The sequence below is a fragment of the Pristis pectinata genome, chromosome 16 (genome assembly GCF_009764475.1).
Source record: "Pristis pectinata isolate sPriPec2 chromosome 16, sPriPec2.1.pri, whole genome shotgun sequence".
In the NCBI taxonomy this organism is placed as follows: domain Eukaryota; kingdom Metazoa; phylum Chordata; class Chondrichthyes; order Rhinopristiformes; family Pristidae; genus Pristis; species Pristis pectinata.
The window spans coordinates 30,930,960-30,946,270 of record NC_067420.1 but is presented as its reverse complement, the minus strand read 5'-3'; the positions used below and the strand labels follow the sequence as shown (position 1 = coordinate 30,946,270).

Below are 15,311 nucleotides of genomic sequence, written 5' to 3'. Positions count from 1 at the left end.
ATGGTTTCCTAGTACGATAAGATGGACTCTTGACCTCACAATCTACCTCGCTGGGACCTTGCACCTCACTGTCTACCTGCACTGCACTTTCTCTGCAGCTGTGACACTTTACTCCATATTCTGTTATTGTTATTACCCTGTACTACCTCAATGCACTGTTGTAATGATCTGTATGGCTGGTATGCAAGATAAGTTTTTCACTGAACATGTGACAATAATATACCAATTTACCAATCTTTGTATCACAGGGTTATAATGGAAGGAATATGCAAAAGTATTTAAAAAATACTTCTTGAAGTGTTCACTCATATATAGTTTGATAATTCTTGGACTGGATTGTCCCAGTTAAAATGATTTCTAATTATCATCATATATTTTTTGTATGAGACCTGATGGTATAAACTTTGATGTAAATCCATAATTATTCATTCCATAATTATCACACTAAGCATAGTATCGACAGAAATTTACTTGTATTTGTTGATTATAATTTTTCAAATTTTCTACAATGTCCTAATAATGAATCAATTTATGTTTGCCAGATACAGTAAAATGCAGTTATAATTGGCAAGGGTACTGTTGACAATATCACTAAAGACTGGTGTACTGATACAAACCACCTTTCTCCTCCTCCTCCTACTCCTTGCCCATCATCCACACACTCCTTCCATGAGGTGTCCTCCCCCCACTGTTCCCATCTGCCCACTCCCTTATGCTCCATGATCCACTTTCCTTTCCTACCAGATTCCATCATCTTCAGCCCTTTGTTGCCTCCACCTGTCACCTCCCAGCCTCTAACTCTATTTCCACTCTTCCCTCTTCCATTTGCCAATCACCCCTCCTCATCTGGATCCACCTATTGCTTGCCAGCTCTTGCCACACCCCTTCCCCTCATCTCTCTATACTGGCTACTTCTCCTCTACTCTCTCAGTCCAGATGAAGGGTTTCAACCCAAAATCTCAACTGTCCATTTCTGTCCACAGATGCTGACTGACTCGCTGAGTTCCTCCAGCAATTTGTTTTTTGCTCCAGATTCCAGCATCCGCAGTCTCTTGTGTCCCTATCTCTTATTTTGTCCTTCAGGTTAGTACAGACAGATGAGTAAATAACTTATTGTATTTTTTATGTGTAGGTACATGTTATAAAACTAGCTCATCATTTCACAATATTCCCAAGGATTAGCATAAAAAGCCTAATCCCTGCTGCAGCAATTCACATCTTTACGTCATGTCTTACAGATGAAAGTGTGATCCAGGTGTTTGAGCCTGGTCATCCAACGGATTCTTTTCCCAAAATCAGCATTACCATTGTCCGAGAAGAAAAGTACAATCTATTGTCCACTAGAATATGTCAACATTTGACATGGTTAGTAGAGTCTGATTTTAGATAAGATGTTTTAATTCCTCACCGAAATTTCTTGCCGTAAAGACAGCTTGATTATTTTGGTATAGCAAACTGTAAATTCTAGTACTACCACAGAATAGTATGAAGAACTTGCTTCTGCTGAGTTCCTCAAAACAAAACCATTTATGATTACAGTTAACAGTCAGTATCTTGAAGTAGGAGTTAGTAGTTTGGGAACCCTTTTTGGCAGGAGCTTTTTAATAATGTGCAAATTTTTAGAAAGAATATGAAATGAATGATAATGGAATGCTGCCATTTTCTGTAGGAAAGAATGTTTTTTCTGCATCAAAGTAACATAGCAAGCAGAAAAAAATGAGCATCGATGAGGAACTCACTTCCGCTGGCTGATCTGCTCACTCAGAGACTGCTGCGTGGCCTTCAGATAGCTTTGACGTCGTGCTGCAGTCTTCGGGGATGGTTTGGGGCTCATCTCAGAGTCCTCACTGTCATCATCTCCCATTGCCTTTATGTAACTGCCACTACGCATTCGCCGACAGGGAATTTCTCCCACTTTTCCACGTGAAAGAGTGCTATTCCAGTCTTCATGAAGAGGGACCTGCTCAAGATGGAGAATTTTTTATTAGACCAAATGGTTTTCTACTTCACATGTAAAAGAAAGACAGAAGAGAGTGGCTCCAAGAAGACTAACCATACATGGTGATAACTTTTACTGCTGGTCAAAACTTTCATCAAAAATGCTTTAAAACTGTTGACCCTGTCAAATAACATGCATGTGAGAACACACATCAGGATAGCTATTCTATGCACCCTTCTGTCAAATGGCATTACAAAGCACCATCATCCTGAGAAGACCACCCTGATAATGTTGCATGCAAAGTGAGAGCTGTATTTTTGTGCATTACAGGTTATATATAATCTCACATTCAGGACATATTTGCTAACAATTTAAACTTAGTGGTAATAATCATGATTCCAGATGTCACTGTGTTTTCTGTAACCTATTATTTTGTAGGCTTCCTTTACTGCCAATGTCACAGTTTTATACTGCATGGGCTGCTTCGGAGTACTGACACCATTGCCCTAAAAGCTTTAAAGCTGCTTTTACCCAAGATGAAAGACAAAGTTTTAAGCTTTAGATCTGAAAATAAATCATCAAAATCTTTCCCTTTTCTTCATCAGTATTCAGGTCTTCAAGGGAACAGCAACACTCCAGGATGTTACTCCCACTGGGCAGCTATGTTTTGTACAAAAAGGTTTCAGAACATCTATAGACACCGCAGCGTTCGACTTACAGTTTAGAAGCTTCTTTCATTTCTGATAGATCTACAGATTGAGAGCTATTTTCTGTTTCAGAACATTTCAGGGTACATTTTTGTCGATTTAAGAATCCTTGGAGAAATTTTAAATTTTAAAGGAAACCATGAGAAACGAATGAGTTTGCAGGATTGTGTACATTAGAAACAAGAATTTTATGCAGTATTATTTTATAGAATGATACAATAAACATCAGTTGGCAATAGCTCATTGTGAATTACTCTTGGTAAAATGTGGATCCCAGTCAGAAAATTTGCCCAGTCCTACACTATTGCAAATCATCTTATGATATGGTAATCAGCTCTCAGCAGAGATTTTAGACTTCATCAGAAACATCAACGCAGCCAATCTAGTCTGTAAATCTGTGTATAGTGGATTGGTCCCAATTTCTAAACTTTAGTAAGTCAAAATATCATTGCAATCAAGCAACTTTGGAGCTAAGCATGTGTTTGCCAAAGCTTAAAGTCATTTTTCACATTCAGCAGAAAATGACATTGTTCATTTTCTTAATGACTTTCAATGTTATGTTCTTTTATCCACCAGAATATTCTGAGATTCCATCCGAATAAACTGTACACTTCTATGGCAGAATGTGCACAATTCAGCCCTGAAACTCTTACTTCTGGCACAGATTCCCCCTTTTCTGATTGAAATGGACAGAAATTTGGAATTGGGTATCAATGAACCATCAGTTCGCTGAACAAGCCAAGCTCCAAGTTGGAAGAAGAATTGTGCAATTTCAAGCCTTTAGTACTGAAATTTGGATGTTGATTTGCAGTTGTGACATTGCATCCAGCATGCTGCATACAGACCTGTGCAATCATCATGCATTGATGGAATGCTGTAGCAAGAACATAAACAGCCTTCAGCCGTTTAGTTATTTTGACAGAATTGTTGTATCATATTGGGCAGCTGTAGAGTGTTGGATTTAAGCCTTATAATCACATAGCAAATGCTTAGAGAAGGGGAAAGCTTTGGAATAATGCTCTTGACTCAGTGTTATTTTAGGTCACCACAAGACGGCTCACTCAGGGCAATGCTACAAGCAGTGCATTCATATGCAGATAATGGGAGAGATGTTGTCAAAACTGACCATGAGCAATGAAATAGACTTGCAGGCAGATGGATTAAATCTGGGTGAACAGCTCCGGAGCAGCTCAAGGTTCAAACAAAAGGGAAATAGCCACTATTGTTAAGTATTTGGAAGAGGCAAGTGAAAGTTGAAGTTGCTAAGGTGAGGTTGGAAGATCAAGTAGCCCACAAAATTTTTGATCAGGATTGAATATCTTTAGAAGGGAGATTGTGAAGTGGTAAAATATATAGCCTGCATACATGAAACGAGCTGCCAGAGGAAGTGGTACAGGCGGGTACAAGTACAATGTTTAAAGGACACTTGGACTGGTACATGGATAGGAAAGGTTTAGAGGAATATGGGCCAAATGCAGGCAAAAGGGATTAGCTCAGTTAGGCAACTTGGTCAGCATGGGTGAGTTTGGCCAAAGGGCCTGTTTTCCACTGTTTTGACGATGATTCGCTGTAGCATTTGAGAGGAAAGTAACTTGGAGTTTCAGAAAGCTGTTGGTGAACAATGTTGGAAGCAAACTAAAATTGAAGAAGAAAACATGATTCAAAAGATAAAAATAAAATTGCAAAAAATTGAAGCACCAGATGGGCAGTTTGAGCTAGGAATGTAGCTGTAATTTGAAAACCGAGGTCTGGTGTCCTACGTTGAAATTGGGTTGGAGATTTTGTATGTCAAATAGGAAGAAGGTGTGGTCACTGTCAAAATATCATTGTGGGCAAATCAACAGTCATAAAGGGGACCACATATCAATGCCACAAAACCGTCTCTCAACAACTATTTGCACAAATGTAGTTTGCAGCAGCCAACCCTTCTTGAGTAATTTCTTATAAAATGATTGTTGCTGGAGGTATACATGATGGGTTTAGCTGCTCCCATTAGTAAGTGGTTCAAAAGCCAGGGGCAACAGTTTAAAGTAAAAGTCAGAAGGAACATGAGGAAAAACTGTTCAATGCAGAGAGTGGAACTCACCACCAGTCAGGGTGATCATAGAGTCATACTGCAAACGAATGGGCCCTTTGGCCCACCATGTCCATGCCAACATTTTTGCCTGTCTACATTAATTCCATTTGCTTGTATTTTCCTTCCTTACCTTGTCTATTCAAGTGCCTGTCTAAATGCCTCTTAAACAGAGTAATTGTATCTGATTCCATTATCTCCTCTGTCAGCGTGTTCCAGATATCAACCACTCTCTGTGTAAAAAATACTTTCCCCTTAGATCCCCTTTGAAATTTCTTTCTCTCACCTTAAACCTATGATTATCTACACTGTCTATGTCTCTTATAATTTTATAGACCTCTGTTAGGTCACCCCTTAGCCTCCTCTGCAGGGAAAACAAGCCCAGTCTGTCCTCATGACTAAAGTCCTCCAATCCAGGCAACATCCTGCTGAATTTCCTCTGCACACCCTCCTGTGCGTCCAGAACTGCACACAATATTCCAAGTGCAGTCTGACCAGTGTTTCGTAAAGTTGCAACATAACCTCTCAACTTTTATATTCTGTGCCACATGCTTTCTTCACCACCCTACCTATCTGTGTTGCCACTTTCAGCAAATTTTGGACTTGAACCCCAAGGTCCCTCTATTCATCAACATTCCTTAGTGCCCTACCACTTACTGTACACGTCCTACTCCTAGTGGTGGAAACAGAGTTAATCAAGGCTTTCAAACATGAATTTCATAGCAACTTGAAAGAAAACAATTTACAGGGATATGGCAAAAATGCAAGGGAATGCAACTGAATGTACTGCTCTCAAGGGAGCTGTCAGGGACTCAATGGGCTGAACAGCTTCCTTCAAAGTCAGAACAATTTTATGATTTCAAAGATCAAGGTGTGTGCAGTTAGAAGAAGTGTAATAAATTGGATTAATAACTGGTTCAAGGGGAGAGAGTTATATGTTAACAAGTGGCTAATAGTGTCCCACAGCACTCTTATCTAAGGTCACTTCTGTTCACTGTGCACATCATTAATTTGGTAGAGACCTCAAGGGAACAGTGCCTGCATTTTCAGATGCTGTTATAAAACTCTCAGAAAATGAAATATGGTGCATTTTGTTCAAACACAGTAAGAGTGACAATAATGCTTTAAAAAGGGGAAGGCCAACTGTTACGAAAGGAAAACAAACAAAGCAACATTTTTAGTCACTGAGTAACTAGGGTCATAAAAGATCAATCAGAAACAGAATCTTACATAAAGAGATATAGAAAATAAAAGTCAAGATGTAATTATAAATCTACATAACCTTAATAGATCACAATTGGAATGGTCAGTATATTGTGGGTTCTATGATATTGGAGGAATTGTGTTATTAGCAAACAGTAAGGCAGCACTGATCCACTCAGTGAGAGGTAACACAAATACTCAGAAAGATTTGAAAACTTAGCTCTGTTGTTCTACAGGAAGGGACTTTGAAGGCTGATTTCGTAAAGTTTATGGAGAGTTGAAACATAATAATGAACAAAATGTGAGGACACAAACGTGAGATTAACAGTTTAAAGGCAAGAAGCATGAGAAGTGCTTTTAACATGCTGGATTGTCAGTATGTGGAATGCATTTCCAGATATAAAGCTCATCACACACACAAAAAAAATTTAAGGTTAGATCAATGGTTGAAGGAAATGGGATGCAAAAGAAAGGATACCAAAACAAGACACGCACTTGGGAACAACAACAGACAAAGCTGGAAATCCTCAGTAGGTCACGTAGCATCTGTGGAGAAACAGAAGTCATTCAGTTGAGGTTACAGGTTTGAACCCTTCCCTGGGGGACTTGGGTTGGTTCTGTTGCTCACGTAGAATATAAATATGGACAGATTGGGTCAAACGTTACTCTTCATTTTCTAGTCTCTGTACAATGTTGCGAAATCTGAACATTTTCAAGAGCTGACAATAACTTGAGCAGAGAAAATTATTGATTTGCATGCAACAAATCACAGATATACCTGGCACTCCTTATCAAACACACACAGGAACAACGACCTACATCAAACATCAACCTACACTCACAGACAAAAGACCGGCTTGTATGCTAATCCAGCACAAGTTTGGGATGAGTAGAATTCTGCTAATATAAAATTCAGCAGGTGAGGTAACAACTATAGTGAAAGAAACAGATTTGATGTTTCGGTCTGGTGGAAGGTGACCTACTAGAAATAATGGGCTACAATTTACTGGGAAACGACAGCAATTCCAGGCCAACTGCTTGGCATTTACCTCCTTTAAGCACAAGTAGAATTGGGACTTACACAGGTGGAAGACATGAACTTACTAGCTGGGCTTTGCTGGCAATTCTTTTGCTACTCTCTGATTGCTGGTCCTTGTTACTTACTAGTTTTGATGTAAGATTTGACCCATAAGGTCCATGCAGGCTCCCAGCAGAGGAAACTCATCAGTCCCATTTCCTCTCTTCTTACTTTCCATACCCTGCCATTTATTCTCTCTCACATACTCATCAACTCCCTAAACTAAGGAGCAATTTACCGTGGCCAATTAATCTACCAGCACATCTTTGAAATATGGAAGGAAACCAGAGCACCCAATAAAAACACTCGCAGAGAAAGGAAGAACAAACAAACTCCATGGATCAAACTCTGGAGCTGTGAGGCAGCAGTGCTAACAGCCAGTATTACTTGTACGGACAGGAATGATTCTGATGGAGAAGAGTAATATATATAAGGCAATTTACTCAGCAAATTAACATCCGAGGATCTACAAAGGACAAAAACAAAAGTTCTTCTGTTTGTCAATAGTGAGTGTGGGCTACAAATTCTGTACCATTAACTTTGTTTCCCTCTCTCTACAAAATACACCCTGACCTGCTGAGTATTTCAAATTCCCAGCATCCACAGTATTGTTTTATGTGAATTCTACCATTTATCTTATTCTGGATTAGATTTTCTCTCAGACTTTGGATCACTTTCAGGTAACTAAACAATTCTAAGCCTTGTTTAGTTGTAGTTTTAACTGTAATTTTGATCCACAATGCCTACCGACAGGTCAAATATATGAAAACAAATATGCAAGTGGATACTTCATGGACTGCTAATGATTTAATTCAGGAGGAAGCATCTTATCTTGAAATAGCGTCTGCAGCTTGTTGGACCAATGCAATTCAAAATTACAGATTTTAAGTGTGTGCATATTGTTGAAAATATAATGTAAAATTTTCAAATCCCGATGGTATTGGCTAATGACCATTGCTGTGGTAACATCATGTTTCATTACATCAGCTCCAGAAGATGTGCTGATCACCATAAATGAGATTGCTTTTCTATCAACCATAAACTACAGAGGTGTGAATAACCCTTGTGCTCAGGTAAGCATTGTTTTTCAGTTTCTTCATACTGCCCACAAAGTCATTGATTGAGGTAAATGATTGATCAGCAACAATGCATCTGCACAATTTGATTATCTTCATTTCGAGGATGCCTAATATCAGGTTACGTTAGTTATACATACAGCACTTGATAATATGGCATAAATAATCATTGTGAATTATACTGGTTATTATATTGACACAAGGATAGACAGTTTATTTTTAAATTCACTCACGCTGCTTGGTTGATTAAGCTCGGAGATTGGAAGGGAGAGGGATAGAAAGAAACATTTATAGATATTACGGGCCTTATCTTGCCGGCAGTTCTACAGAGGCAGAGTATGTTGGAGAACCTGTTTTCAGATCCTGTGCCAGACCTAACCTGCAGAATGGAGACAAGAGAGACTGCAGATGCTGGAAATCTGGAGCAACACACAAAATGCTGGAGGAACTCAGCAGGTCAGGCAGCATCTATGGAGGGAAGTGAACAGTCGACGTTTCAGGCCGAGACCCTTCATCAGGACCGGAAAGAAAGAGGGCAGAAGCCAGAATAAAAAGGCGGGGGGACAGGGAGGAGCACGAGCTGGTGGGTGATGGGCGAGTCCAGGTGGGGGAGGGGGGGAAATGGGAATGATGTGAGAAGCTGGGAGGTGATAGGTGAGAGAGGCAAAGGGCTGAACAAGATGGAATCTGATAGGTGAGGACAGTAGACCAAGGTGGGGAACCAGAGGGTTTGGTTATCCCTTATCCCTCTGGCCCCTTTAGCCCTTCTCTCCCTCCTCCTCCGCCTTCACGACCTGTCCATCACCCACACCTCCTTCCCTTTATTCCCTGGTCTACTGTCCTCTCCTTTCAGATTCCACCTTGTTCAGCCCTTTGCCTCTTTCACCTATCACCTCCCAGCTCCTCACATCATTCCCACTCCTCCCCATCCCTCCCCCCACCTACCTACCTTACCCTCTCACCTAGATTCACCCATCACCCACCAGCTCGTGCTCCTCCTCCTCCCCTCACCCTTTTATTCTGGCTTCTGCCCTCTTTCTTTCCAGTCCTGATGAAGGGTCTCGGACTGAAACGTCGACTGTTCATTTCCCTCCATAGATGCTGCCTGACCTGCTGAGTTCCTCCAGCACTTTGTGTGTTGCTCCAAATCCAACCTGTCACGGGATCTTCAGGCTCTTTCATTTCAAAGGAATTATCATAGCTGAGGGAAGAAAGGTAGAAAAAAAGTACATTACAATTTTTTAAATTATTTGTTTCCTGCAATATATTTAATTACCTCAAAGCATTTTAGGTGATTTTATTTTTTTAAATTTTTAACCATTTTTTTAACCAATCAAACTTGGATTGTTTACTCTGGAGCTTTGGAAACTGATAGGAGACGATGGCAGGTTATAAAATTATGAGAGGCACAGATAGATTAGACAGCAAGAATCTTTTTTCTGGGTAGAAATATTGAATACTGAAGGCCATTATTTTAAGGTGGGAGGGGGAAAGTTTAAAGGAGATGTGCAGGGCAAGTCTTTTTACACAGAAAGTGGTAGGTGCCTGGAATGTGCTGTCAGGGGTGGTACAGGAAACAGATACAGTACTGGTCTTCAAGAGGCCTTCAGATCGGCACATGAATATGCAGGGAAGAGGGACATGGACCATGTGCAGGCAGAAGGGATTAGTTCAATTTGGCATCATAGTCAGCACAGACATCATGGGCCAAAGGGCCAGTTCTTGTGCTGTACTGTTCTATGTTCATTTACAACCAGTGAGTTCACTCTTGTGGATCAGAAGCTGATTAGTGGGTTAGAGACAGGGAGTCAAAGCCGGGAGGTGGGGGTGGGGCAGATTGGGGTTGTGGGGGTGGGGCAGATTGGGGGTTGTGGGGCGGGGGGGTTGTGGGTGGAGGAGCATGCGGTAGGTCCCTAAACAAAATCTCAGACCATGTTAACATAATTAAGGCACAGTCAGGAAAACTAGTCAAAGATGACTAAGCTGAAGTTTTGGTAATCGTCAAATGAGCAGCACAAATCTATATGGAGGGAGAGATGTGAGTGACACACACAGCTGACAAAGTTCACATTAATGCCGCAGATCTTCCACACTGCCCTGAAACTGTCAGCCACATGCCCCGGACTGTACTGTTTCTTCAACATTTTAAATTAAAGCAAATGGGTGTTTGATAGTTAGCTCAGACTCAGTGGGCTAAAGGTCCTGTTTTCTTGTTGTATGACTCTGACTCTATGAGTAAGATAAGTAAATAAGAGACTTACTTGCCCCTTTGCCTCCTAATCTGCAGCATAGAATCCCCATTGAAATGGGGTTCCAATGCTCTGACATGGCAGCAGACAGGTGAATCCACCAGCACAATGGTGAGAAATCCCATTTGGACTGAGCTGCTCTACTGGACTCCACATAACATTGCTCAATGTTATGGTAAGTAATTTCTGAACACATTGCAATTCTATATCCACATTACTTCCTTAACTGATAAAGAAATCAAAGGAAGAGCCTCTGAAGCTGACTGCTTCAACCACAGTCGATCTGCTTGCTCTGCCAAAATGGGACACATTCAAAGCATAATGGAAACTCAGTGGAACTTAGAACCATAACACAATATACACCATTGAAAGAACACCAACCTATCCTTAATTTTTAACACTCATTTTTTATCAGGGCTAACACTTGAGGAATGTATGCATCATTAACACCTGCTCGGGACTTAATTCAGCAATAGTTCACTATCCTTTGTGAAAATGTTGTCCCCATAACAACTACAGATGCTGGAAGTCTGAAATAAAAGCAGAAAATGTTGGAGATACGCCTACAGATCAGGCAGCATCTTTGGAGAGAGCGCCAGGGTTGTCTTTTCCATCAGATTGGAAAACTAGGAAAACAACAGCATGTTAAGATGAAGAGGGGAATGGGTGGCAAAAACAAAGGGAATGTCTATGGATACAGTTCATTTCATCACATCAGTGCATTTAGGTAGTACAAGGGAAAACATGCTACAGAGAAAATGGAATTGTCCAGGTGACACAAGTGCTGTTTGTGTCATCTAAGAGAAAGTGATGAACGCTTGTTACTAATAGCTGATCTGTGTTTAATAGAGGGAGATGAATGAGTTATTAGAGAGACATAAAACACAATGAGGGAATGGTGAAATGCATATCACAGCCTATGAAATGCAAACAACTGCAGATGCTGGAAATCTCAATCAATTTCATTATGCAGTACTCCTAACACACTGGGGACTTCGCAGACATTTTACAATAGGTGGTATCGTGGAAATTGCATGGAGAGAGAAAATTTGGATTGAGAATCAGGAGTGGGAAACTAAAGGCATTTGTGAAGAGAGGGGCTCCTGACAGTAGGTTGGTTAGTGGCCAAGCAGATGAAATTTAGTTAGAAGAGTTTATGCAATAATGAGCACTGTCAATGTTAGAACAGAGGGAGTAAGGGATGAAGATAAGTCTGATGTTAGAAAACGTGAGGTTGCATGTAGGGATGAATACAATGCAGGCAGGGAACATCAAATTTGATTATTGACTTAGTTTACAATGGCAGCAAGTATTATCTTAACAAACATAACTGGATTTCTTCCTTCATGCCCTGCATTTGCCTCTCAATTCTGCAAAGCAGGAGAAATCCGTCTCCTGATAGCATATTCAGGATTGTAACCCATTACTGGAGAAAGAGAAATAGGTAATTGTGACTGCATTTTGACATGGCTCACTGTTTTGAGGGATGACAAAGGTTTTTTTTCCAGGTACTGAGTAGTCAATCATTTGAAAATTTGACGTAATAATTTCTTTCACAAAGCGAGAAATTTTCTCATTTTTCTATCAACTGTATTGCTCATTTCATAACACTGGCAGATGAAAAGCCTAACACCAACACAGTAGAAATATCACCAACGGTGAAAAATTACTAAGGGAATTATTAATCGTTTGTGAGTAAGCCTTTACTATCAGACACAGCAAACATCAACCCATAATATTAGCGATAATGATATTTTAGTCTTAGCCTTCAGGTAAATTACAAGATATCTGGATAAATATGAGAAGTATCATACTTCATAAGTATAGATAATGGTTTTAAAGTGTCCTTGACACAAAGAAAACAATGGATTTCAAAAGTAAAATGTAATGAAACTCATGAAATAAATTATGTTTGTGGTACAAAAGTGTAATGAAAAGATCTGTTATGTTTTCAAGCAATATTTTTGCAGTTCATGCATCTTTCATTCAACTTCTTTTCATTCCAGTTTCCCATCTCATTTACTTGACAGGTTTTGAGAAAGGCCCTGGAGACTTTGAAACTTAACTGTGGATCCAGATGGATATCTGTTTGATTTACTGTATGCTGAATAGTTTCTCTGACAGTTGCTCTGTTGTGAATGCACAATCGCATATGTCTCAATGACAGAAGCATTTCTGCTCATAAATCAGCAAGTAAGGCAGGTCAGTGGCTGATCATATTGAGAATTTTCAGCTTTCCAACAACTTGCTCACTACAGATTGACTCCATGTCACTTGTCAAACTCAATTGTTTAAAATGATTGAAAATATTGGGAGGGGAGTGTGCTGGACATTTTGTTCAAAACTGCAAGCAGTATCGCAGGATCAGTTGCATATCAACAAAATCATAGGTACTTATCCTCCGTTTAACAATGGTTTACATTTTTGATGTATCATCCAATTTAAAAAGGCTAAGTTTGCAACATGAAGGATTTGATTTAGGTGGGAGGTAATGCTGGACGTTTTGTTCCTGCTGTCAAATACTCCATATTCCTCAGTAACTGGATTTAAAATGTTAATTCCTTTCTGAACTGAATGGGTTCAGAGCATAACGAGATCCAAAAGTAATACCTTGAGTGGGAAAGAATTTAATTATTCAGATACTAATCCTTAAGAACTGTTTTTCCTGCATTGCTGGAACAGAGCAGTAGGTTGGCTCTAATGGCAATGCCATAGAAAGAACATAGGAAATAAAAGCAAGAGTAGGTCATTTGGTCCTTTGTGCCAGCTAGCTCTATCTTTTGATAGATCATAGTCAATCTTTTACCTCAGTTCCATTTTCCTGCACTAACCTAGTGTACCTTGATTCACTGAATACTAAATATTTATCAATTACTCAGCAAATGAGCCTCCACAGTCTCTTGGGCAGAGAATTTTGAGACTGTGATCCCTGGTTCTTGACATCCTCACTAGGGAAGCACCAACACATCGACCCTGGCAAGCCCTGTAGGAAGTTGCACATCTCAGTGTGGTCTCCTCTCACTCTTCTAAATTCAAATTCTAAATTCTGCTCTGCTTAACCTTTCCTCATACGACAAAACCACCATCCCAGGAATAAATCAGGTGTAGAATATCTGCTGCACTCCCTGTGTTGCAAGGACACCCTTCCTTAGCTAGGGAGACCTGACCGGTACATAAAATTCCAGGTGTTGTCTCACCAGGACTCTGTATAATTAGAGCATGTATCTCCACTCTTGTACTTAAATCCTCTTGCAATAAAGACCAAGAAACTGTTTGCCTCGTAACTGCTTCCCAAAGATTGCTCTCAGCTTTCAGTGATTCATGCACAACTCCACCTCTAAACACAAATATCTTTCATTGTCACACCAATTAAAAATAAACCTCGCCATTCTATTATTTTCCACCCAAGTGGATGACCTCACAATTTTCCATTGTTATCCTAAATGCCACACCCTTGCCAACTAATTTATCCTGTCTAGATCCCCCAAAGCCTCTCTCCACAGGTTGAGAATAGCTGGGTCCTAGTACTGGTTCCTGCAGCACCCCATTGGTTTCTAACTCAAAGTTTTCTAACTCAAACACAATCCATTTATTCTTATTCTCTGTTTTCTGTCCATTAATCAATCCTCAATCCATGCCAGAATATTATCCCTAATACCATGTGCTCTAATTTTGTTCAAGTCTCTTGTGTGGCACCTTATGTGAAGGCCTTCAGGAAGTCCGCATCAACTGGTTCATCTTTATGTATTCTGCAAGACACAACTTCAAAAAATTCCAACAGATTTGACAAACTTAATTCTTTCAAAACCCACACGTCCCCTCCCTCAAGAAGGCAACATCAATCATCAGATACCCTCACCATCCGGGCCCTGCCATCTTCTTGCAGCTACCATCGGGCAGGGAGGTACAGAAGTCCCACACCACCAGGTTCAAGAACAGCTACTTCCCGTCAACCATTCGCTTCCTGAACCAACTTGCACAACGCTAATCACTACCTCAGTATAGCAACACTATAACCACTTTGATCACGTTACACTGCAATGGACTTTGTTTTTTTGTTCTAATTGTGTTCTTTTTTGTAAAAATTGTGTATAGTTTCTGTTTAAATTATATTTTTTTTCTTGTAAATGCTGCTTATCTAATGCTATGTGCCTGTGATGCTACTAGCCTTTGTGATGATAACAACTTGAGTGATGATAAACTCAACTTTGATTTTAACTCTGCTCCATCCTAACATTATTTTCCATGTTCTCTGTTACCACATCCCTCATAACTGATCCTATCATTTTTCCGACTACCAAGTTAGGACATGGACACATGAACTTGGCCTTTTTTTTTGCCCACAGCTGCTTTACACATCTGTCTAATGTAAACTCAAATATTTGCTGGCTTCACAAAAGGCATAATGTGGCTATGCTGACTGAGGTGACCAGCCTTCAATGGAAACCTCTCTAATCTCTAAGATCAACTGGTGTGAAGGAATGCTCGCAAATAATGCAGTCAGCATTCACTCTTTCGTGCTCCCTCTAGTGCTGTTTTCTTAGCAATCATGCTCACATTTACTACCTTAGGAAATTTTTGTTAGGGAAAATTTTTGATACATGCATTAAAGTGGCAAGGAAGCAATAACACTTTCTATTAAATTTGACATGTATTTTTACAGCGCTGCATCTTTCAATTAAGTGGGTCTTGATATTACAGCTTGTCAAACCATCAATCAAAGATACATCAAATTATATATACCAGAGGAACTTTCTGCCCATTATTTACTCTCAGTGGTGCAGTAGAAAGCCTTGGGTTGAAGATGTCATCTTGGTCCCATGCATGGCAACAAACTACAGATTGGTAATTGATTTATTATTGTCACACATATGGAGGTACAGTGAAAAACTTTGTTTTGCATGCCATCCACACAGATCATTTCATAACATCAGTGCATTGAGGCAGTACAAGGGAAAAACAATAACAGAATGCAGAATAAAGTG

At 39.9% G+C, this 15,311-nt stretch overlaps 1 protein-coding gene across 7 annotated transcripts in view; it reads right to left on the bottom strand.

Annotated features, from left to right (window-relative positions):
- Positions 1–15,311, bottom strand: part of LOC127578703 (disks large-associated protein 4-like) — a 435,166-nt gene that overhangs the window by 122,533 nt on the left and 297,322 nt on the right. For 6 of the 7 annotated variants that reach the window (XM_052031016.1, XM_052031018.1, XM_052031017.1 and 3 more), the window contains one exon: positions 1,740–1,960. In XM_052031016.1, coding sequence (XP_051886976.1) covers positions 1,740–1,960 — 221 coding nt within the window. Of the gene's footprint in view, positions 1–1,739; positions 1,961–6,418; positions 6,479–15,311 lie in introns of those variants that run through there. The other variant, XM_052031023.1, reaches the window with a different exon arrangement.